The following is a 23,887-nucleotide window of genomic DNA, read 5'->3' as shown; positions in this document are numbered from 1 at the left end:
GAGAAGACAGAACCTTTTTCTTCCACTTTTTTTTTTATCACGCTAAGTGCTCCACAACATGGAGATATCTTTCTTGTTGGGGTCTTGCAGGCTAATACAATAAGAGAGAAAGGATATAAAAACTAATATGCCTTTGGGCTTTGGTTTACCTGTTGTACATTTTCAATTGGTGCTTTTACGTGAAGGCATCTATGGTGTGTAGGGGGGTGGGGGGCAGATTCTTGAGTGAGATTCTCAACTTCACAATAGTTGTTTAGTATAACGTGTGGATCTCATGCAATTGCTGGCTGCCCCCACTACTATATTTTCTAAACACATGAAAGAATAAACAAGAGAGTAATGAGCTGTTTGGCATGCCATGCTGGCAAACTTTAATTGGTTTCATGACAATGTGAGGTGTAGGGATGACCATACAGAACATCTCCAGCAAAACTAAGAAATATAGATACAAACCCGACAATTTGAGATAATTGATAAGTCAACTGCTAATACAACTGCAAGATCAAATAGTTAACTCGATCCACTGTGTTAAAGAAGAGGAGCAAGCGGAATATGACTCAAACATCAATGCCTTTTGAACTAGGTACACTACGGGGGTAATGTCCACATAGTACCTGATTCAAACCCAAAACGTTTTACATTCCGTTTTGGATTATATGCAATTCAAAAGGCACTGATGTCAATCGAATCCTTTGAATTTCCGATATGTATAATTATATAAGGAGACACTTAAATACATTTTGGCCACAAAGATAAGCTCCCTAAAAGGGTGTCCACAAACAGACACTTAAATACATTTTGGCCACAAAGATAAGCTCCCTAAAAGGGTGTCCACAAACAGCAGCATCTAAGTCAGCATCAAATCCTACACAGGGCTACAGGTATGCATAGTTTTGCAAAGTCAGGTAGCTTTCTTTACACAGCACACGGGTTAATGTTGAAAGTAAGAGTTTAGACATAGCATAAGCACTAAAGTGATGGACATTACAGACTGGAATCAAGCGGAGTTCTGGGAAATGGGGCCGAGGTAATCGCCCTCCAAGCTGACGACGGCCTGGAATTCCTTCTCAGCCTCTACGTACTTCTCCCCAATCACGATGAAACGCACTACAGTTTCTTTCTCGATCTTTGACATCTTATCGTTCATGAAGATGGGGTTTTCTCCTGGTACATAGCGGTAATCGGACATCTTTTGGTGGGAGAGATATATGTGCTCAATGGGTCCACATCTGAGGAAGACACCATGTTTTAGAATTTTGTGAACAACACCTTCCAGAATCTCTCCTCTGAATATCTTGAATGAGATGCAGTTGAATTCTACAGGAAACAGTACATCCCCCGTGTTCTCTCTGACTTTGCCTTCTCCAACCTTGTCCAATGTGGTCACAGCTAGATAGTAGCCAAGGGCCTTTGTGGCCTTCTTGGCGGCAAAGTCATCTAGGAGGCGAACAATAATTGCCTTCTGAAGCATCAAACCTTTGGCATCGAGGTTCTCTGCAGGAATTACTACATTCCACGACAAATGCGACTTCAAATACATTTTTTGGTTCTTTCCTATCACAATAAGAAACAGCGATCATGTGGTCAGGAAAACGGGGTATATTCATCATATATATATAATGCCAATTAAAACAGGTAACACTGCAGTAGAGCTACATGTAAGAAAACTTTGCCACATAAAAAATTTAGTAAAGAAATTTTGTCAGTCTGTTCGTGATCATCTTGCCAGTGCTAGAAATAAGAGAAATAAGTGTGTGGCGGGTAAACCTGAGTTTTCACTGAAAATTCAGAAACAAGGTGATGAATCAATAATAAACATGAACTGACTCATCATACTGTAGTCAAGAAAAAGTTATTCAAAAGCCCCAAGAAAAAAAAACGTATGGAGCATTATCATATAAGGAGAACAGCAACATCAAACTGTGAACATAAGGAACAGATTTTCTTAACTTTTTAAAAGATATATTCTTTTTGGAGTAGTAATGTAGGAAAAGAAACTCAGAAATTCAGAAATCAAACGATCACATTTTCTCTCTCTCTCTCTCTCTGCCCCTCTGTATACATTGATAAAAGGAGAGAACATATTCATTAAGGCATGAAGCCAACAATGGGCACAACATATAACAAAATCAGAAAGTCATCATGCCTCCAAACAACTTAAACAAACTCAAGCCTATCTACGAATCAATGAAAGAAGTATCATCATCAGGAGGCTTTCCAAACATCCATACAAAAAAGGGTTTCCACAGAAATCTATTTTGCAGCATCACCAGACCTTCAGAAGGACAATCGCACCTCTAGACATAATTTTTCAAGTTCACATCTCCACATTTGAACTCAATCTAGTCAGGCTACCTGAACGTATCTATTCAATATCATATTTAGTTATTGAAAAGGATGTGGAATAAATCATATGTATCCCATGTTTTCCAGTGCTTGAACACAATGTAAATATGAGTACAATAACTAAAGATGAATGACGAAAGAAAATTAACAAATAACATCCCAACTTCTATTCTTTCACAGCATTCAATTGAAAACAAGGGTTATTTTAAAGCTTCAAGCCAATGCAGGTTTCAGAGCTAGAGGTATCAACTATCAAGCAAAAATCTCATTTTCAGTCATCAAGCTTGAAGTGCAGAAACAATTCAATCCATCTGCCCAAGTATTGAGAAATTAGGTTTCTTAAGAATCTATTGGACAAGTTCAAAACGCACAAGACAACTATCCCTAAATCCCACCAAAAACCCTCAACAAACACTCAAATAGACATTGAAACGCTTGCGATAGGGCAATGCACTTAAATTTTCTCTGCCTATCAACAATTTACTCTAACACAACTCTCCGATTCCAGATATCGACATGCGATTTCCGCCGGCAATCATAACATTCCAAAAACTTCTGTAAACTCCATCAAAGCAAAAAACAACGAATTCAAGTGTAATAAATGTGCGCATGAGGTCATAAAATTGATACCTTAATATAGAAACAGTTTCAGAGCTTACTGTCTACAATCTTGAGCAGAGCGAGTTCACCGTGCGACACTGCGAGAGGAAGTAGAGTAGAGCGCCACTGAAATGATGAATATTAGGGCTCTCTCTATTTATTTTTCTTTTTAATAAAATCGATTCCCAAATTAAAATATTTATTTTAAAATTAATTAATCTTAATTATTTTCCATTATTTCAATTAACTAACAGAGTTAACTGTGATACACGACAAGTTCAACTGAAAGATTATTGACAATAATTAAATTCGTAATTTTTAATTAAAAATAATGTTTTACATAACACTTTTTTTTTTTTTTTAACCAAGTGACTTGTGGTTCACTTGTATCTGATTGTTCCTTTATGTGGAAGGTTTAGGGTTCGAGCGTTGGGTCATAGAGGTTTCGGGTTGTTAGAGGTTAGCCCATGATAAGCTGATACGGTAGAACCAGATCAATTCAATTATTAATTATTGGCTTTTGTGTAGTTGTGCTTGCTCATTAATTATAAATAATTTGTGCATCGTAAAAATACATATTCGATTCATATTATACTTTTTTTTTATTAAACCACGATATGTTATAAACAGGTCCCTAACAGTAAAAGACACCTTTAAAATGATATCATACTCCGTACTAGGCTAATCCTCATTTGCACTATACAAACTTGCTCTATTCAAATGTGTAATTAACTAATTATCCAATTGTCTCTCTTTCCTTAATTATTTAGTGCTTATTCACATTAATACAGTCATGAGTTTATCCAATTGTCTCTTTTTCCTTCATTATTTAGTGCTTATTCACATTAATACAGTCATGAGTGCTACACACAAATAAAATGATGAGTGAATAATATTTAATAGGTATGATTTTTCTTAGACTTAGGGTGTGTTTGAAAACTCGAAAAATGATTTATGAAAAAGTAATTTTTTGAAAAATGAGTTTTTTTTTTTTTAAAAAAATATTTTTCATTTTCCAATATTTGGTTGCATCTCAAAACACATTTTTGATGTGTTTGGTTCATTTTTCAAAAAATGAATAGAATTATACAATATATTGGAATATTGGACTGATGAACTATTCATATAAATAAACAAAACCATCAATATTTTTTAGAGCATTGCACTACTTTGGTTCTCGATGCGAAAAACAGAGCTTTGGTTTCCGGTAGAAATCGGTGTTCTGGTTGTCACATGTTTCCGACTGTGGGTTTTTGTGCCCACTGTCAAAAACCTTATCCGGTGGCCGAGGTCTGCCATTGGAGGTAAAAAAAAAAAAAAAAAAAAAAAAAAAAAAAAAAAAAAAAAAAAAAAAAAAAACTAAACTTGAATTAGAAGATGAAGAAAGATGGCGAAAGAATGCTGAGGAAGATGGAGAAAGAACGTTGCGAAAGAAGGTCGTGGAAGATGTTGGAGAAAGAACGGGAGAAGCTGAGGAGAAGAAGTTGTTTAAATCATGATTTGGAAAATAACTTCTCCCGGAGAAAGGGAAGTTGTTTCCAAGAAAACAAGGATATTTTATCTTTTGACCAGAAAATATTTTCTATAACTTTAATTTTTCAATCTAGTAATGATGAGTCATGATGAAACACGAGTCAACTTAGCCACTTAGGGTGCATAAAAATTGTGAAAGATATCATACTTGACCAGAGTAGGCCGAAAACAAAATAAGTTGTAGTTAACATTTTAGTCCTTAGTCAAATAAAGGTTAATATCTAAATTCCAATTGTTTATTTGTTTATTCCGACTATGAATAAAAATGATAGAAACAAAAGGTTTATATATATATATATATATATATATATATATATATATATATAAAAGGAGATTGTCTTTAAAATATTTATTTATCTTCCGATAACAATACTATTTTCTTTTATTCATTATGATTTATGATATGTGATATTTATACTTTGAATTAAATTGAAATTAACCTATAAATAGAAAAAAGCATACTCCCTAATTTGTTCAAATACATTTTCATTTACCAAAAGAGTCACCACTTCCAAAGAAGTGCATATACAACATATTTCTAAAGACAGAAATTTTGAATTGTCATCAACAAGCGGAAACTATATTACAACAGATCAGAACAGGGGAAGTCTAATCCGTCGCCGGCCAGCGACACCGGTCCAAGGGAATCGCCGTCAACGGTGGCCATAACCTGGAAACCCCATTTTCCAATTCCGACGTCCGACCATCTAACGGCGAGCACCTTGACACGCACGACGACATCTTTCTCAATCCTCGACAAATCCTCGCGCTGGAAGAAAGAGCGTTCCGCGTTGTCGACATAGCGGTATCTGGGCATCTTTGACGGGTGGAGATATATATATTTCAAGGGCCCAAAGCTGAGGAACACCCCGCGTTGCAAAACACGGTGGACGGTGCCGACCATGGTTTCGCCGGAGGTGGGGAAGAAGCTGCGGAACCGGAACTTCACCGGGACGAGGACGGATTTCCGTTTGGACGATGGCTTCGGCTTTCCTATGCTGATCACTTTGGTCACCGACAGGATGTAGCCGCAGCCCTCGCCGGCTTTGTTGTACCGGAGCTCCGTCAAGACGCGACCCACCACCTCGCTCGTTGAAATGTGCCGGCGCTCCGGGAACTCCTCCACCGGAAACGCCGCGACATGGATGCGCTCGCACTCGCAAATCATCTTCAATTCCCCTGCCCGGAATTTCAAGAATTCCGAAAGACTGTACTGAAAGAGAGAAATAATGCCCAGAAATTTGAATGCTTGAAAGTTGGAGAAATCGAGGGGCGGTGGGGGTGGAGAAAGCCTATACCGGAGGGAATTGTACATAGAAAGCTGATTTTTGCAGAGAAGTCACTGTACGACATTCGACATAGGTGTATATATAAAAATCTACAGAGGAAAGGTGGTTCCCTCCATTCAACTTTTGTTTTGAGTTCGAATTTTTTCGTATCTGAAATAACCTTTGAACTGCCCCTAAAATTTCAGGTGCCATTTACGAGGATTACAATGTGTTTGGGTCAACACAACCGTGCTTAATTAGTGATTATCCTAATAACGTTATATTGTAAGATTGCAAGAACATGGAAAAATACTTAGATGTATTCTCCAAACTTTACTCTCACTTGTGTTTAAATTTGATTGGAAGATGAAACAAAGAAATGGATAAACATCATGGCCACCTATAAAATTGAGCAATCAAAGCGATTATTGCGGGGTCCATTTAACACATGTAAAATGGACTTATTTGAGTGTTTGGGTGGACTTGGGGACCTTGTGGGTTGAGCCTAATGACTCACGGATTAGTCGGTATTGTGGGATGACTCGAAAATGTTTACTTAAATCTTGAGCTTATTATGATTTTTGAAGAGGATTAAGCTACTCCCCTAAATCAATGGTTCCCACAATAAAAGGAGTGAGGGACTAATGATGGTGATCAAGATGTTCTAAGCCTGGGCAAATAATGTTATTGGGATGGATAGTTGCTATGTTTGTTTGTTGTGATTAAGATATGAGGGATGGTATTGTGTGGGGTCTAGAAGATATTGGTAATGTCATGGTGGGAGGGGAAGGAAGGGAAGTTGTTGATAACTCTTTCACAATGATTTGAAATTTCTTTCCAAACAAAATCACATTTTTCTTTGGTTGGTTAAGAAGGGATGCATTGTGTGTAATGGAGAATGAGCTAAACTAAAACTAACATAGGATAGTAGTTACTTCACTTGCTTGGGGTGTGGTGATAGGATGGAAAAAGGTAGAACATATCTTTGGCAAATGTCTAATTAGTGTAAATATTGGAAGTCTTTATACTGAGAGATTTCAGGCACACGTCAATAGTAATTTTATCACTTGATTAGATGATAATATTTCATGTAAATTCAATGGTTAAGGAAATGAAATGTGGATCACGATCTTTGCAATTGCAAATTTGGTGGATGTGGAAATGGAGAAATGAAGGGGGGTTTTCTAATTTGAAGACAAATTGAGTACAAAATCTATTGAATCAATGATCGCTGTAAAAATAGTGATGAAAATCATGAAATATTACGGATGAAGAGTTATCGTATCCACCGGAATTGACGCTATATATGACATGTACTTGTATAACTATTAGGGCATCCTCAATAGTGTAGATCTTGGTGTGGTTTTTTAGGAGTTTTTGTAAGTGTGATTAGGAAAGAGAATATGAGAGAAAAGAGAAAAAAGAAAAATGTAAAACATAAAATTCTGATTTCCAAAATAAAAAAATATCATAAACAGCGTCAGAAACGCGCTCAGCTGGGCGCACCTGTTACTCCCACACGAAATAAAAGCATATGGTATTAATTTTTCGTAGGCCCCACTTTCTGCAAAGAACCCCATATTTACAGATTAAATTTTTTCCTCTCTCTCATGTTTCTCTTTCTTTCATGTAGGCATTTGTTTCTTAAAATTCGTGAGCAATTCCCTTATTGGGGTTGCCCTTAAACTTCTAGATACTAAAATCTTGAACTCATAAGAATCCAATTCAAGCACAATACCAAATATGGATAAACATATCAACACTAAGAAATGCACTAAAAATATGAAACAAATGCAATAGGAAAAGATATGGCTCAAGTTAAAGGAATATGATCACCTTATAGATACTACAATAACCTATGGAATTAAGGGGAGTCAAACTCAACCTTGCGTTCCAAAATTGTCAACACCAACTCGGTGTTCTAACACGCCACTCTCGTGATCCAATGTTAAGTCGAATCGAAACACGGTGTTTGTCTCACTCTCGTGACACCACCAATCCCCCTCAATAAGTACAAGCAGTCTTGACCTTCAACGTTCCTTACTCTCGTAAGTGAATTTGAAAGTCATGAGATGTGGTCTAAGAGAATTTGACGATTGAAAGACGTCTTTAAGAGTATGCTAAGTGCTAAAGCGGAAAACTATCTACAACAACAGATCAGAACATGGGAAGTCTAATCCGTCGCCGGCCAGCGACACCGGTCCAAGAGAATCTCCATCAACGGTGACAACAACCTTGAAATAAGGGCCTTCAACAACCTTGAAACAAGGGCCTTCTGAATCCATTCGGAAGCCCGACCATCTCACGGCGACCACCTTGACAAGCACGACCACATTTTTCTCAATCCTCGACAAATCCTCGCGCTGGTAGCAAGGGCGTTCCGCGTCGTCGATATAGCGGTAGTTGGACATCTTCGTATGGTGGAGATATATGTATTTCAAGGGCCCGAAGCTCAGGAACACCCCATGCTGCAAAACGCGGTAGACCGTGCCGGCCATGGTTTCGCCGGCGGTGGGCAGGAAGCTGCGGAAGCGGAGATTCACCCGGACGAAGACGAATTTCCCCGACGACGACAGCCTCGGCTTTCCTGTGATGACCACTTTGGTCACCGACAGGATGTAGCCGCAGGCCTCGCCGGGATTGTTGTAGCGGAGATCCCTCAAGACACGATTCACCACCGCGCTCGTTGAAATGTAGCCGCACTCCGGGATCGGAAACGCCGCGGCACGGATGCGCTCGCACTCGCAAATCATCTCCCCTCCCCTGCCCGGAATTTCAAGAATTCTGAAGACTGAGAGTGAGAAACAATGCCCAGAAATTTGGAGAAAGCCTATACCGAATGGGAATTGTACAGAGAAAGAGAAAGGCGATTTTTGCAGAGAAATGAGTGTACGAAATAGGTGTATATATATAAATCTACAGATGAAAGCTGGTTCCCTCCATTCAACTTTGGTTTTGGGTTCGAATTTTTTCGTATCTAAAATAATCTTTTAACCGCCCCTAAAATTTCAGGTGCCATTCACGAGGATTACAATGTGTTTGGATCAACACAATCGTGCTTAATTAGTGATTACCCTAATAACATTATACTGCAAGATTGCAAGAATATAATATTATGCGGGACCAAACTAGGATAATTTTGTGAATTGAGCTTAGTGACTCAGAGATTAGTCAATATTCGGATAACCTTGTGGCTCGAGCTTAGTGACTCAGAAATCAGTCAGTATTCTGCGATGACTCGGAGATATTTACTTAAAATTTGAGTTTATTATAACTTTTAGGAGGATTAAGCTACTCCCCTATTATTAAAAAAAAAAAAAAAAAGAGAGCTACTCCCTTAAATCGATGGTTCCCACAATAAAAAGAGTGGGGGGACTAATGATGGTGATCAAGCTTGGGCAAATATAATGATGTTATTGGGATGGATAGTTGCGATTAAGACATGTGGATGGTATTGAGTGGGGTCTAGAAGATATTGGTAATGTCATGGTGACTTTGGTGTACTAAGGGTTGAGAGGGGAAGGAAGGGAAGTTGTTGATAACTCTTTCACAATGATTTGAAATTTCTTTCCAAACAAAATCACAATTTTCTTTGGTTGGTTATGAAGGGATGCATTGTGTGTAATGGAGAATGAGCTAAACTAAAACTAACATAGGATAGGATAGTAGTTACTTCACTTGCTTGGGGTGTGGTGATAGGATGGAAAAAGGTAGAACATATCTTTGGCAAATGTCTAGTTGCTATACAAATATGGGAAGGCAAATTATACCATGGACCAGGTCTACCTTGTATTATAGACCCTGGTCTAAAAATGACTTTTAGATTCTGTATATATAGTTGACACATTTTGTACTCACAATTGATAGTTCATATACTTATAGCTATCATATTATGTGTCAGACATTATCAAGTTATTTGTTTACATGTACGGAAACGGTTAACTGTAGGTACATAATGTGTTGATTAAAGGTATATAATTTTTGTATCAGGATTCACAATGCAATATGAACCCTGGTTCATGGTATAACAATTGATATTGGAAACCCTTATACTGAGATAGATTTCACACACATGCAATGTCAATAGCAATTTATCACTTGGTTGGATGATAATATTCCAGGCAAATTCAATGGTTAAGGAAATGAGATGTGGATCACGACCTTTACAATTGCAATTTGGTGGATGTGGAAATAGAGAAATGAATGGGTTTTTCTGATACAAAATCTATTGGATCAATGATCACTGTCAAAAGTGATGAAATATTACAGATGAAGAGTTGTCGTATCCACAAGGATTGACGCTATGGGCACGTACTTGTGTAACTAATAGACTTCTACACACTAAAGCTTTGAACCCATAAGAATCTAAGCACAGTCACAAATATGGATAAACATATATATCAACACTATTAAATGCACTAAAAATATAAAACAAATACAATAGGAAAAGATATGGCTTAAGTTAAGGAATATCACCTTCTAGATACTACAATAACCAATGGGATTAAGGGGAGTCAAACTCAACATTGGGTTTCAAGATTGTCTACACCAATTCGGTGTACTAACACGCCAGTGCGCCAATCCCCTGTTAGGTTGAATCGGAACACGAGGGTTGTCCCACGCTACCAATCCCCCTCAATAAGCACAACCAATCTTGATGACCTTCAACGTTCCATACTCTCGTAAGTGAACTCCTTGCTAATCTATGGACTCCTTGCTTAAACGGTTGCCAAATCTCATACTAGAGATGCATTGACAAAGTATGTACAAACTCATTAACACAAGAACAAAATAACATCATACATGAACAAGAACCCTAAATTGGGGTTTACCCCTCCTATGCAATAATAACAAGAATAGTGTCAAGATATGCAATACAATCATAATCTAAGCCCACAAACTAACTACTCACACATATTAAACATAAACATAGCAAAAGCATAAGTATATTATATAAAGCATAAACATTGCAAATGAAATAGATTAAAGGAAAAAAGAAATTCTCGATTGACAATGGAAGAACAATCTTTGAAATCCAAGCTTCCAATATGATAAAGAACCTAAATCTAAGCTAAAATGATGAAAGGAAATGAAGGAAAATAGCTCTCAGCCGCCTAGGGTTTGAGAGAGGTAAAAACCCGAGTAAAAATACGCAAAAACCATATTAAGTAGTTTGTACAAGGGTGGGGCATGGGCTGCGCACAATGCGTGCAAGCGCCTATGCGTAAAACAGTGCCAAATCTCATCAGATTTGGATCCAACGACTTTGCAACGCCGCAACTTCGACTTTCAGGCAGATTTTGACCCCTTTAACGCTAGAACTGGACTTTTGTGGTCTTCATGAAAGTTATAGTCCTTTGAATTTTCTTTCCAATTGCGCAAGAATTGAATCACTTCATTTCGATATTCCCAGGCCGAGATATGGTCCAATTATCAAACAATGGACAAGATGAGCAAAAATTGCAACTTCTTGCTATTTTATTCCACTTTTGCATTGGCTTGCCCAAATGACAAAAACAATTGAGAACACCACTTTATGGCTCTCTTGAAAGTATTTTAGTCATCTCTTAAGCCTCATGTTGGCTCCCATTGACTGCAAATGCATCCAAAAAATGCTCTATTTGACTTCAATATTTCCCAAAATGCATAAAAACTATTTCTTTTGCTTCAAGTGAGAAATATTATACCTAAATGCACAAACAAAGCAAATAAGAGCTCTTTTAATTTGGTATGATATTTACATTTTCGGCCTTGAAAATGGGATTAAAAGCTCGAAAGGAGAAAACACGGCAAATTATACCGTGCAACAGGGCGCACAATGCATTGTGCGTCCTAGCTCAAAACGACGTCGTTTTAGACCTTTTCGCGTGTCTGCGGTTAACTCTTTAAAAAAAAAATTCATGTTTCGAATGTACAAAATTGTATAATAGAATACACAGAATTTTATACGTAAAAATACAGAATTTTATAACTGAAAACACAGAATTTTATAATTGAAAATTTCATTGTTTCTAATGTACAGAATTTTATACCTAAAAATACAAAACTTATCAAAACGACGTCGTTTTGGGAGGCGCGGTGCGCACATTGCTATGTGAGCCCTAGTGCACGTATAACGATTGAGAAAACACACTATCAAAAGGTAAAGCTCACACACTCTGATTTTTCAATTTGGGATTTCATCATGCAAACCTAATTAAACATGAGATAAAGGTCAAAAGGTCTTGAAGGAATAAGGCATGAGGAAAATGGTTAAATGGGTTCCACAACCTAGTGAACTCAAGCAACACACAAGTCTTTTTCAACCAAACATTCCACAATGACCATAGTGTTTTTGGTGATCCTGGCCTATTGCTACTACCGTGTAAATGGCACCATTTGTCTTAACATTTGGAATTTTATTCCCTAATTAATAATCTGCTTTTCAATATATAGGAAGCAGGTAGGAAACTTGCTTTGGTTTATAATATTGACATCAATATTGTCTGTTTTATAGTAATAATTATTTAATGTCTACACAATCATGAAACTGATCGAGTTTGAAAACTGCATTGTCGATAGATACAAGACTTCTACATGTTACTCGACCTAATATAATTGTTGAAAAATACTTTTCGTTTTGAATATCTATCATGTGGTTGATGTTGTCAGATGCTAATTAATGGAATTTCGGTGTTTTATTTATACAATTAGACGATTTTTGATTCATTGAATACTAAGAGGCTAGGTTAACTCACGTTTAAAAAAAAAAAAAATACTATTGACTCTGTTACAATGTAGTATATATTTATACATACTTTTTCAATTTTGGGTTAACTCAAGTTTTAAGTTATTTAAATCTATCATTAGATATGTATACAGAGTTTAGGCATCTCATGCATTGTCTTTTACCGAACAAATGTCGAACTAACTTGTTTTATAACTGATAATATTTTTAATTAAAAAATAAAACTTACTTAATCGAGGAATAATCTCTCGTGCCACTTCATTAGTGGTCCTTTCAGTATGAATTTATATATTCTTCTTATTGATTCATATTTGGATCTTGTGGAGTAGCATGGATTTTAATCTCAACAATAACCTACATTAAATGAATAAGACAATTAAGGGTGCATTTAGTAAGTTGAAAAAAATTTCAGGTATGTTATAAATAAATGAAAAGCAAAAGAGTAATTTATGAAAATTCGTCAATCCACTCAAATCAAATTTACAAGATCCGCATTTTTACAAGCAAAAAATTTTAAGCTCTAATCCATCCCACTATGGGACGGTTTAGGACTAGCTCAGCTCACAGATTTCGGCCCACTTTGAGACACCCTTATTGGTCATCCATAAACTGCAGTCTTTTAAGATTAATTTAATAGAGTGAAAAACACTCAACGTTAAAGCACTCGCTACTACCTTTGACTAGTAATACCAGAAACCCTATTGGACCAAGACACAACAATTGACTACACCTTTTTATTATTTGACCACATGTTAAATGTGGACCTCATGCATGTTTATTCCATGCATCTTCTGCTGATACCCAAGAAGACTGCGATATATAACCGTTACGTTAGTTGTTGGTCCGTTGCCACCCAATTCAAGTCTTCATTATCTTCCAACCTGCAAAGAAATTAAACCAGCAGCCCCCTGCAGCCGCCATGGATGAGTTCTTCCAGAATGGCTGTAGTCAAGAAACTGCAACACCACTACAGTGGTTTGATGACTTCCTCCCTTTGGTGAACCCAAGTGCCTTTGTGAAGTATGTGGATCAGAGGGTTGGAGGGGTGGGGTCCAAGGGGGATGGGAGCGGGTCGAGTCGCGATGGAAATGCGAACAAGAGGATGGTGGAGTTCCTGGGGAAGATGTGGAAACCGGCTTTGCAGACAATGCAGACGGCGCAGGAAAGGGTGCATAGGCATATGATCAATGAGAGGATGAGGAGAGAGAGGCAAAAGCAAAGCTACTTAGCCTTGCATAGGTTGTTGCCTCTTGGGACCAAGGTTAGCATGCACTTTTCTTTGTTTTTTTTTGGTGTAATGCACCTGGCCCAATAGGGTCACAAGATAGGGTTTGCCCCGTGTACACCTCAGACAGTACGATAGTTGTGAGTTTTCCTCATTATCCAAAAATTTGACTTGAGTTGCACCTCAGATGGTCCAGTCTTGCCAACAACAATGAGGAGTTAACTTGATCAAGGAGTATTGAAAAGAGGTGCCTACTAGGGTTGGTGTGTCTATAAGCCTATAAGCTCCTTTCTCGGGCTAAGAATTGATTTTCTGACCTTGCAGTTGCATTAGTAGTCTGCTTATTGGAGCTATTGATCAAGTTTTTGAAAATTATGGAATTTCTGACCACCTGAAAGTGATCTTAAATCAAGTCGAAATCAAAAAGTGATCGGAAATAGCAACAAAGGTTTTTCCGGATACCAAAAGTGGTCGGAACAAGGCTTTTCACTTGATTTAAGATAACTTTCAGGTGGTCAGAAATTCCATAATTTCAGTAGTGTTCTATGCTAGACTCGATGCACTTTTGATTTTGGAAGTTATTTAACTAGGTTGTGGATGTGATTAATGCAGGGTGACAAGAACACAATAATCCAAATGGCAGCTGCGAGGATACAAGAGTTGGAATTGTGCAAGGAAGAATTGATGAGGAGAAACAGTGAAATTGAGATGACTTTAGCAGCAAGTAACAATGAGAATAATGAGGGAGTGAGCAATAAGGGCAAGATTATTAGTGTAAAGGTGGCTTATCCTTCTAGTGGGATTGATTCCATGCTGCAAGTTCTAGAATGCTTGAAGAACAGTGGAACCAAACTAAGATCCATGCACTCCAATTTCTCTCCACAAGAATTCTCTGCTCTGCTAGAGATAGAAGCCAAGGTCAGTGAAATCTCTATTTTTCTGTTATTTTGATTTACCCGGAAGCTAGCTCGTATCCGCTACCTAAAGGTATGCATGGGTGAAGGCCGGCTACCTTGTGACTTTAGCCAACAAAGGACCACCATAAGGTAAAGCTAGGTTGTCCATTGATCGGCTAAATTTGCATAGTGACCTTAGTCGATCAGCAAATAATCACAATGAGCTAAGGTAAACGAGTCTAGAATGCTCATAGCTGACCAGACGAAGCTTGTCATGTAATTCTAGCCCGCAAAGGAGACGGAGACAAACTAGCTTAAATTGTCCATAGTTGACCAATCCGTACTCCCGCCACCATAGTCGACAAATGACCACAATGTGATAAACCAGTCTAAGTTGCCCATAACTGATAAATTCAAACAAAGAAGGCCAATAGACTGCTTGATCTGCAGTCAAACTTGGAACCTTGTGAGCCAACTGTCTAACCAACTTGACCAGTCTTGCCTGTTCTAATTTTTGTTACAGACTGGAGTTCCAGGTTTTGCTACATACATTATTTATTCTTCCAAAGGCTGAATCCCAACCCTAAGGGCTCCCACACCCCGGCCCGACAGAGCATTTGGGAGCATTTGTGCATACATTGTTTATTAGATGCACGAGTGAAGACTAGTCTTTTAGGTAGGGTGTTGGAGTGGGTAAAATTTTGATTGGTTTGGTCTGCAGGTAGGAGTAGCAGAAGTTGAAAATGCAGTGCAGAGAAGGTTGATGGAAGCTGGGACGAACTTTCATTACACCTTCCTGTGATCTGATCTGAGTGTTGAAACTTGTAAGGGTGGTGTGAGCGGCGGATAGCGACGGCGGAAGGAGGCTGGAAAGTGAACTAGCAAGCCAATATAATTATATAATTCACTTTATTCATCTCTGTAAATTAAATAATGTATAATACGAATTGAAGCTTAAGTTCTAATATTTTATTCATATTGTAAAACGTAACTAAATTTGTTTTATAATGAAAATATTTGTTTCTTAATGCGGCAAAACGCAACCAAATTTGTCTCAAATGAAAAATAATTGTTGAATCATGACCCAAATTTGTCTCAATGAAAATATTTGTTTAATCATTTGATAAAACGTGACCAACTTTATCTTATTGCATTAATCATTAACCATTAACCAATAAGCATAAAAAATATAGTCATGTTTGATAGATGATTGTTAGTTGATTGATTTAATTAGAGGGTATAATTAGTTGATACATTGCTCATTGTAGAAAAGTATTTAGTAAATTAAATATTTTTTTTTTACATCGAAAGGGAGGAGGTATATCCCGATAGGGAACTAGTTCCTGTCACTTTGAACCCAAGTCGTACGAAGGCGATCATTATCAATACTCTCTTCCAGGCCCGGGAGGCACCAAATGAGTTCATTCCATTCCCCATTTAACTTTATGCCCAAGTCTGCAAGGGTATCCGCACATTCATTCTGTTCACACAGGATGTTTCTAATGGATATTCTCCAATCTCCATGTAACCATTGTCTGATGTTCTAGTAAATTAAATATTAACTGATAGTTATTTGGTATAATTTTTTTCTCAAAATATTAATTGAAAAAGTTGCTTAGTCAATAAAAGAGCATCGCAAGTTATGTACTTTGTTTGGTAAATGACTATTAGTTAATAACTATTTTATTTGATTAGATTAACAACATTAGCTGATTCTAAAAGTGTCTAATAAATTAAATAATAGATTTTTAATATAATTTCTTTTCTCAAAAAACGAATTAAAAAAGTTACTTTGAGTAACTGAAATTTTAACATTTTGAAGGTACAAAAAGCTAATTAACCAAATCAAACAATTAATAGTAATCAAATAAGTCAAAATTAACTAACATGCACCTATTTACCAAACAGGGCCATTATCTTAAAATATCTCTCGAACCAAACACACTTTAATTATAGTTAATAAATACGGGGGGAAATGGCACTTTTTCCCCCTATGTTATATGCTTATAGCACTTTTTTCCCCTGAGTTATTCATGCGTCCACATTTGCCCCCTCAATTATTATAAAAGTGGCGGTTTTTCCCCTGATAATATTAAATAGACATTTTTACCCTTAAATACATATTTTATTTATTTCTCTTGTTCAACAAATTATTGTTTATACGTAGGGATGGCCACGGTTCGGTTCGAACTGAACCGAACACTATAGCAATCAAATAAAAAAAATTCGGTTATGATTCATAACATAACCCAATATTTAGGTTTCCGTTTATTAAAATTGTGAAGTGGAAAAAAATAGATTCTGAACCGTGAACCAGAGGTTCAAATCGGAACAACTACTAGCAATAGCTTAAAATTAGAATTATAATATTTGCAAATAGTGTATGTTTTTTTCGCATTTATATTGACTCTCACATATAAGTATATATAATCGCGATTTGATTTTTATTTTGAATCGTTGTTTCACAATTTCGGATCCAATTTGAACTGTTGGTTCAAACATTACTTTAAAATTTTATTTTTTTATTTTTAAAGTATTCTAAATTCAACAATTAATGTATTTTATTTTTTCAAATTGTGGTTATAATTTGTTGGAGAAGTAAAATAAAAGAAATATTTATTTTAAGGGTAAATATGTCCATTTAATATATCAGGGGGGAAAATTGCCACTTAAATAATATAGGGGAAAAAAGTGCTATAAGTATATAACACAGGGGGAAAAAGTGCCATTTTCCCTAAATACAGAGTATAAACAGATGCAAACACACACACACACATAAACCTCAGGAGTATAAACCAGAAAGCCAACAAGAAGATAAAAACTTGAGAGATTTGGAAAATGCATAGTACAAAACCAATTTGATAGAACACAAGTAATAGATCCACTGTGCTCACTCATCAGCAATAGCTAAGAACATAAACTAAAAAAGGGTTCTCATTTCTCACATTCATAATATTCATTGAAACTGCAATAAATGTTACTGCTAAGATCCCTAAGAAAGCACTTGGGGAATGGTAGGTGCATCACTTGAGTGGAATGAACCTCGAAGAGTGAGTAGCACCAATACCGGGCCTACCGTGCTTGACAGGCTTGTATGAAATTGAGAACTCAGCTAAGTAGTGCCCAATCATCTCTGGCTTAACCTCAATCTGGTTGAAGGTTTTTCCATTGTAAACACCGATGACACTTCCAATCATCTCGGGAACAATAATCATGTTCCTAAGGTGAGTCTTGACAGGCTCCGGCTTCTCACCAGGTGGGGCCTCACGTTTCTGCAGCAAGTAACAAATGCATTAGATTGCTGTCCAACACCAAGCAGCAAACTAAAAGGATCATTGTTAAGAGCTAATAAAGGATCATTGTTAAGAGATATTTATCAGCTACAAACGGGTTCAGTTTGGAGATGCAGAGTGAACATGAAGAAGTGTGATCAAACAAACCATATATCATGGAAAGCCATTACACATTCTCACTTTTCCATTGCCCCTCTAAGCAATATTAAGTCAGCCATCAAACACTTAGCTAGACACATTCTATTTCTATGTACCAAACATTAGATACCATATGAGCCATGCAATAAGTGAAAGAAAGTAAATGCTTCCCACTCCTACAAAAACCACACAAATTTTGCCACTCCCGAATGTGACTATTTCTGTGTAGTTAGTTTTTTCCTTTTTCTTTTTTATTTCATATTTCAACTCAGTTTGTGTGAGTGGTAAATGTAGGGAAGTGTAGCAAGGTCTGTGAAAGAATGTATGATAAGAGTTAACCAGGCTAATCTTGCACAAATCAAAGAATAGTATCAACACTGATTAACAATATTATTATTCTTTGCTTATTTAAGCCACTTCAATCAAAATTTGCACTCTAAAACTATGATATAGGATCAGTCCAACAACAGGTATGGTTGTGATTGTAACTTAGAAGCTGGACTTGGGGTTCCGTTAAATCATGGAGAAAGACTGAATTTTGTGGACTAATCACTGGCATAAACAATAATAATTTATTAAAGAACCAAAAAAACAAAACAATTCAAGTTAGGGCACAAGTCAGACTATGATCCAAAACAAATGCACAATAGCAATCCAGAGATCTTGTTGTGTGTTATGGATTCCTTCACCAATCAAACAAAAGAAATTTTGATCATCTAAGTTGTACTCCCAGCAACAGAATTCAACAAGTGCTATTCAAATTCAAATCTTTTATATTCCCAGAACTAAGCATTTAAATAATGAATAACTTCAGTAAAAACCAGTGCAGACATGAACATTTTTCTCCATATTCATAGAACAAGACAACTAAAATGGCATATAACTATTAAGCAAGAAACAAAAATAATGAAACAAGGTTATCCAAAAGGGTAATCTCATTCATACCGCCTTGCGGAGTTTCTTAATCAGCGCCAATGGCTTCCTCTTCAATCCCCTCTTAAACCTACCCAAAATCACCAGGCCAAATCAATACAATTTCTTCGCCAAATCGAAATGACAGTCGACATATAACACTACAACGCACAGAAATCCAATTAAACTACTAAAGGAATCGAGTAGCACCTTCTGCGAGCGCGGGCAGTGAAGAGCTTAACGAGATCATCGGTGGACATGTCGAGAAGAGCATCGAGATCCACGCCCCTGAAGCTGAACTTCTTGAACGTTCTCTTCTTTGGCTGTCCGGCCGCCACATCATGCTCTGCGTCCGCCTATGTACACCACCGCCGTCAATTCACATAGCAAAAGCTCGGACATACATACAGCATATAGAAAAATAGCGAAACTTACCATTGCTGTGGAAATGCAAGCTGAATCCTTCGCTGCAGAGTACTGCGAGTGGCGCGACGGGCTCTTAGCGGCGATGAAAAGGGAATGAAACTGCGGGATAGGGTTATATACGGTAGAAAGGTAGGGTTTTGGGAGGCCTGATTAATTTTATGGATATGGGCCTCGATATATTTGGGCTAGAGTATCTTTGTAGCTCACATGACAAGTAGACTGCATTATGCTCCCTAAGAGTTCATGCGTATTACGTTAAGAGTTTATGTGTATTATGTGTAAAAATCTATACGTATTATGTTAAGAATTTGTGTATTATGTATATTCATAGTTGCAGTAGGCGCTAGTCGGTAGAGTAGCGCGCCTAGCGCCTAGACGGGCGTCTATGCGGCTAACTAAAAAAGAAAACAGTGCATGTGTGCGAGTATATATATATATATATATATATATATATATATATATATATATATATATAATGAAAAAGGAGATTAGAAAGTCCGAGCTGGCTGGTCGACAAAAAATGGACGAGTTAACTCGGTCAAGTTAGGCGCTAGGCGGGTGCTTAGGCGGCCAAAAATGGACGAGTTAACTCGGCCAAGTTAGGCGCTAAGCGGGTGATTAGGCGGCTGATTGCCTAGGTGGGCGCCTAGGGAGGAAATTGCCACGGTCTAGGGGCACCTAACCCCTAGACCGATTTTTGCAACAATGATTATGTCAAGAGTTTATGGATATTCTACTATACAATTCTGTATGTATAAAACAAACAGGAATTTTTTTAAATTGCACAATGCATTGTACGCCCTGATGCACGATATAAGAATTGATGAAATAAGGAGCAATGCATGCAACTATGCAAGAAGGGAAAGCCTTCATTTTCTTCTCCACATAAGAAAAAAAAATATGGGAGTATTAAACAAAGATACTTGTTCTATCTCAGTACTAATGTACAATGTTTCCTTTATACGACCTGCGGGCTGCGACTGAAACAAAAAACCAAAAAAAAAAAACCCCAAACAACTATACAACACACAATCAACCCTGCACTGCCAAAGACTGCAAATGCTCTATGAATACTTGCAGGCTAATATCATCTGTGAATATAACATCTTTCCCATCTGTATGTGTAGAATTATGAGTTACAGACGGGTTCAATTTCGCGAGGAGAAACCTTGCCTGACTACCGTGCTGATCGCATTTGATGAGCCTCGGAACAGGAAAGCGCTCGGCCACCAGTTGCTCAGCGTCGACTTCTGGAGCTTCCAACAGTTTCCTGAGGCTTTCATGGCTCGGGTCCCTGTCATAGCCGAGTTTTCGCCACTGTGCAATCTTGGAGCCGTAATGTATGACGACATGGAAGTAGGAGTCGAAGAGAAGAATAACGTCTGGGGAGATGGAGCACACGTCGAGTAGAACAGGGACAGGTGGGCCGTCGAATGAGTACTGGAAGAGGGTGGGTTGCACCATTATAAGAGACCCTACCACTCCCTCGCGGTTTAGCATCAGCCTGAAGAATGCGGTCTCGTCGGGAGTGCAGTTGAAAACCTCGATGAACTGAGACCGCCTTAGATAATACATGAACTGTGGGTATAGGGAGAAAGTGGAGGAGAGACGGAAGGACGATGGGTCTTCCTGCACGTAATCCCCAAACTTTGAAGCGAAGCGTATCAACATTTTATCCAGCCACCTGATTACGTCGGGCGCAAAAGTGCTCCCGAGTTTATGGATGGCGAGCCGAGCCATTAACGATGCAGCAGCTTCCTGATCAAACCCGGCAACAATTTCCGCAGAGTGGGTCCCAGCCCACCTTCTCGCTGCAGTTGTCACCCTTTTCCGAAATCCCATGTTTCCACATCTGTAGCGTGTTATGAACTGTATGAAGAATGCTGAGCTGGGTTGCGCTTTCTGTTCACCCCCGACTTCAAAATAGAAGGCGATGCATGTTTTGTTGGTGAGGGTACCTAATTTCCAGATATGGGTACCGCCCTGACCAATTTCTTTGTCACTCACCGAACCATTCTTCTTGTGTAGCGATACACAAGGGCCAAGGGCTCCACAGATTCTTACGTCTTTCGTGGTTACTATTTCCAACGTTGCATCAAAACACATCTTCAGATTCCCAAACTCATCGCGGCTGTACAAGTGACGCAAACACTTTTTGAATTGGTCGGACTCGAAAGATTCTCCTAACATCATGAAACCTCCCGAACATTCCACGGGATCCTTAAGTTCTGCTGCTCCAACTTGATCCAACGAACAGGCGAACAGATCAAGAACAATTGACGAATCAGAAAGTCTCTCCGAGATCTTTTTGTAAAATCCACAAGACTTCGTGTAATAAGCTGCATGACCATTATCCACATCTCTGTGAGTTCTGATTGCATTTCGAAAATCTGAATCTACCACCTTCCCTGGGCCAATGGTTGTTGGCCCCGAGGTGAAAATCGTGATACGAGAACCCGTGTTAACCAAGTACCCTTCTAGAAGTCCAACAGCAACTGAAACTGCAACTCCCGTCGCTCTAACAGGACGATGGCCTGGCCTGACATTCGGCAAAGATTGGATATCCTCAATCGCAGCCGATATACTAAATTCCCCATCTGACAACCGTACAAGGAATCCCTCTTTCTGCACACTTGGCATCATTCCCGTTTGGTACTTCACCGGATGAATGCCTAGTAACTGCTTGGTCTGTATAATACAAAGAATCAAAACATAGAAGACAAATTCTCAAATTCCCGTGGCCATCAGTCTTTTCATTTATCAAATTCTCAAACTAATATACAGAATTTGAGAGTAAGCATTCTGTTCTATGGATTTAATCTACGACTAAACCATAAAAATCAAGAAAGGAGATAAGATTCTCAGCTTTCACACCAAGAATATATTAGTACCAATTCCAAAAGCTATACAATTTCACTTTCACTAAGCTTTGTCTCACTTCTATGAAATAATGCATGGCTAAAGAAGATCACAAAAATCACACAGTAGATAGAACAATGCACCTTACTCCTTTCATCTTCACTATCTAAAACTCTGAGCTTTGGGGTAATAGATTATATTTTACAAACATGACAACTGATAAGTAAACCAACTTTTGAAGCTAAAATTTAGTAAGTAGAGTATACTATATATACCTCCTGAGATGAGAGCTCACGCTCCCCATGGAAAAGCACCACTCTGAAGCAGTCTGCAAAGCTGAGATCATAAACCCTAACCATGGAGTCGAAAACCACCAACCCCACTAAAGCATAATCCGGGAGCTGCGCAATCACGTGCAATAGCTCATTCTTCACAACCCTCAACTCCTCGTCCGGCGTACAAGCATCCACGACGAACACGAATGCCGGCCCGGTGCAATCCGCCCCTGGCGCCATAGAAGAGGAGCCGGAAAACGAAGGGTGAGACGAAAATGATGGCGACCTCGGCGACACCAACGACGACCCGTTTCCGAACCCGGGCATCAAATTCGGAGCCGAGTGATTGTTATGGGGCATTGCCAACCCCTTTTTCCCCAGCTGATACTCCACCGTACTATACGTCGGGAAAAGCTCCGCCGGGATGTTGTTCTCGCTGATGGCGAGATACGATTTGGGGAAGGGGTTTTTCCGGTAGCAAAACGGGCAGGACCAAATTCTGGTGGTGTAATCGACGCGGGCATAGGGATTCAAAACCGCGCCGCAGTCGGAGCAGATGAGAGGGTCGTAAGGGAGCAGCGGGAGCTCATTGAAAGCCATCAGCGGCGTGGCCATGATCGCGAGAGGGACTACTAAACCCGAAGCTTCGGATTTCGAAACGGGCCAGGAGTTCCACGACCATCGGAGGCCCTCGATCGCCTCCAGCTCCACGAAATCCATGGGCGACCCAGTTCGAGAAATCAGCTGGATTCGACGGAAACTTGGGTGGATTGCATTAAAAATTCAGTACTGTAGATTTGGGTAGCTAGGGCTTAAGGGGCTGAAAACCCCTATCTGGGATTTGGTATTCTCGGAGGGGAGATCTGGAATTCCAGTGAGAGTATTGAATCCAAAGCTTTTATCTTTGCGGCTAAGGATTTCAAGAAAACAAAAAAAAAAAAAAAAAAAAAAAAAGTGTTGTTCAGTGAAGGTGGCTCAGCGAGATGCCAGCATTCCGTCAGCCGGCCACGGAAAGAAGAGAGAAGAAATGGGTGCAAGGAATAAAGTGAAATGTATCACGTGATAGTCACGTTTCACACTTTTTTATTTTATTTTAAATATTCAACTAGTTATAAGTCCACATGATATTTCATATGTTGGTTCGGTAGTAAAGCAATGCCATAAGATTGCTAGTGGCATTGGGAACGTTTCAGTTCGCCATGTCAACAGGTCAGCGAATTATTTAGCTCATGTTCTAGCGCGGGCTTATGATTCTATGTCTGCCATTGGTTCGTGGTTTTCTATGCCACCCACCTGTATCTCATCGTCTTTGGTTGATCTTTAATATATCATCTCCTTTCTCTCTCAAAAATAAGTCCACAGGATCTTGTCCCGACTCCCGAGTTACTG

The 23,887-nt window shown here is 38.5% G+C and overlaps 6 protein-coding genes across 8 annotated transcripts; 1 reads left to right on the top strand and 5 right to left on the bottom strand.

Annotated features, from left to right (window-relative positions):
- Positions 1 to 777: 777 nt before the first annotated feature.
- Positions 778 to 3,096, bottom strand: LOC109175618 (DNA-directed RNA polymerase V subunit 7-like). Of its 2 annotated transcripts, none has more exons than XM_019324915.1 (2): positions 3,000 to 3,096; positions 778 to 1,556 (listed from the first exon to the last, which is right to left on the bottom strand). In XM_019324915.1, the coding sequence occupies exon 2, from the start codon at positions 1,538 to 1,540 to the stop codon at positions 998 to 1,000; it is 543 nt and encodes a 180-aa protein (XP_019180460.1). In that variant the 5' UTR covers positions 1,541 to 1,556; positions 3,000 to 3,096; the 3' UTR covers positions 778 to 997. The 2 variants fall into 2 exon arrangements, with proteins under 2 accessions (XP_019180460.1, XP_019180461.1); XM_019324916.1 differs by having other exon boundaries at positions 778 to 1,554; positions 2,977 to 3,088.
- Positions 3,097 to 4,953: 1,857 nt separating this feature from the next.
- LOC109175613 (DNA-directed RNA polymerase V subunit 7-like) lies at positions 4,954 to 5,875 on the bottom strand. Its single transcript, XM_019324909.1, has 2 exons — positions 5,778 to 5,875; positions 4,954 to 5,658 (listed from the first exon to the last, which is right to left on the bottom strand). The coding sequence occupies exons 1-2, from the start codon at positions 5,830 to 5,832 to the stop codon at positions 5,063 to 5,065; spliced, it is 651 nt and encodes a 216-aa protein (XP_019180454.1). The 5' UTR covers positions 5,833 to 5,875; the 3' UTR covers positions 4,954 to 5,062.
- Positions 5,876 to 7,564: 1,689 nt separating this feature from the next.
- LOC109175616 (DNA-directed RNA polymerase V subunit 7-like) lies at positions 7,565 to 8,618 on the bottom strand. Its single transcript, XM_019324912.1, has one exon. It carries the CDS (start codon positions 8,498 to 8,500, stop codon positions 7,892 to 7,894), a length of 609 nt encoding a protein of 202 aa, XP_019180457.1. The 5' UTR covers positions 8,501 to 8,618; the 3' UTR covers positions 7,565 to 7,891.
- A 4,686-nt stretch (positions 8,619 to 13,304) lies between these two features.
- On the top strand, positions 13,305 to 15,623 carry LOC109175615 (transcription factor bHLH92). Of its 2 annotated transcripts, none has more exons than XM_019324911.1 (3): positions 13,305 to 13,735; positions 14,312 to 14,617; positions 14,687 to 15,310. In XM_019324911.1, the coding sequence occupies exons 1-3, from the start codon at positions 13,394 to 13,396 to the stop codon at positions 14,747 to 14,749; spliced, it is 711 nt and encodes a 236-aa protein (XP_019180456.1). In that variant the 5' UTR covers positions 13,305 to 13,393; the 3' UTR covers positions 14,750 to 15,310. The 2 variants fall into 2 exon arrangements, with proteins under 2 accessions (XP_019180456.1, XP_019180455.1); XM_019324910.1 differs by lacking the exon at positions 14,687 to 15,310 and adding an exon at positions 15,317 to 15,623 and having other exon boundaries at positions 13,315 to 13,735.
- Positions 15,624 to 17,406: 1,783 nt separating this feature from the next.
- LOC109175619 (40S ribosomal protein S15-4) lies at positions 17,407 to 19,498 on the bottom strand. The gene is made up of 4 exons (XM_019324917.1): positions 19,374 to 19,498; positions 19,149 to 19,294; positions 18,972 to 19,029; positions 17,407 to 17,867 (listed from the first exon to the last, which is right to left on the bottom strand). The coding sequence occupies exons 1-4, from the start codon at positions 19,374 to 19,376 to the stop codon at positions 17,619 to 17,621; spliced, it is 456 nt and encodes a 151-aa protein (XP_019180462.1). The 5' UTR covers positions 19,377 to 19,498; the 3' UTR covers positions 17,407 to 17,618.
- Positions 19,499 to 20,215: 717 nt separating this feature from the next.
- LOC109175608 (protein transport protein sec23-1) lies at positions 20,216 to 23,522 on the bottom strand. The gene is made up of 2 exons (XM_019324895.1): positions 22,499 to 23,522; positions 20,216 to 22,052 (listed from the first exon to the last, which is right to left on the bottom strand). The coding sequence occupies exons 1-2, from the start codon at positions 23,216 to 23,218 to the stop codon at positions 20,397 to 20,399; spliced, it is 2,376 nt and encodes a 791-aa protein (XP_019180440.1). The 5' UTR covers positions 23,219 to 23,522; the 3' UTR covers positions 20,216 to 20,396.
- Between the last annotated feature and the right edge of the window lie 365 nt (positions 23,523 to 23,887).

The sequence above is a fragment of the Ipomoea nil genome, unplaced genomic scaffold (assembly GCF_001879475.1).
Source record: "Ipomoea nil cultivar Tokyo-kokei standard unplaced genomic scaffold, Asagao_1.1 scaffold0688, whole genome shotgun sequence".
Classification (NCBI taxonomy): Eukaryota; Viridiplantae; Streptophyta; class Magnoliopsida; order Solanales; family Convolvulaceae; genus Ipomoea; species Ipomoea nil.
This window is presented reverse-complemented; position numbering and strand designations above follow the sequence as displayed.

What these genes read in the sequence shown, in the direction of transcription:
- LOC109175618 (XM_019324915.1), bottom strand. Translation starts at nt 1,540, where the DNA reads ATGTATTTGAAGTCGCATTTGTCGTGGAATGTAGTAATTCCTGCAGAG.
- LOC109175613 (XM_019324909.1), bottom strand. Translation starts at nt 5,832, where the DNA reads ATGTCGTACAGTGACTTCTCTGCAAAAATCAGCTTTCTATGTACAATT. An exon ending in TCTATGTACAATTCCCTCCG is followed by an intron (nt 5,659 to 5,777) that starts GTATAGGCTTTC and finishes AATTCCGGGCAG; the next exon opens with GGGAATTGAAGATGATTTGC.
- LOC109175616 (XM_019324912.1), bottom strand. Translation starts at nt 8,500, where the DNA reads ATGATTTGCGAGTGCGAGCGCATCCGTGCCGCGGCGTTTCCGATCCCG.
- LOC109175615 (XM_019324910.1), top strand. Translation starts at nt 13,394, where the DNA reads ATGGATGAGTTCTTCCAGAATGGCTGTAGTCAAGAAACTGCAACACCA. An exon ending in TGTTGCCTCTTGGGACCAAG is followed by an intron (nt 13,736 to 14,311) that starts GTTAGCATGCAC and finishes TGATTAATGCAG; the next exon opens with GGTGACAAGAACACAATAAT. An exon ending in TGCTAGAGATAGAAGCCAAG is followed by an intron (nt 14,618 to 15,316) that starts GTCAGTGAAATC and finishes TTTGGTCTGCAG; the next exon opens with GTAGGAGTAGCAGAAGTTGA.
- LOC109175619 (XM_019324917.1), bottom strand. An exon ending in ACTGCCCGCGCTCGCAGAAG is followed by an intron (nt 19,030 to 19,148) that starts GTGCTACTCGAT and finishes GATTTTGGGTAG; the next exon opens with GTTTAAGAGGGGATTGAAGA. An exon ending in TTAAGAAACTCCGCAAGGCG is followed by an intron (nt 17,868 to 18,971) that starts GTATGAATGAGA and finishes TACTTGCTGCAG; the next exon opens with AAACGTGAGGCCCCACCTGG.
- LOC109175608 (XM_019324895.1), bottom strand. Translation starts at nt 23,218, where the DNA reads ATGGATTTCGTGGAGCTGGAGGCGATCGAGGGCCTCCGATGGTCGTGG. An exon ending in GTGAGCTCTCATCTCAGGAG is followed by an intron (nt 22,053 to 22,498) that starts GTATATATAGTA and finishes TGTATTATACAG; the next exon opens with ACCAAGCAGTTACTAGGCAT.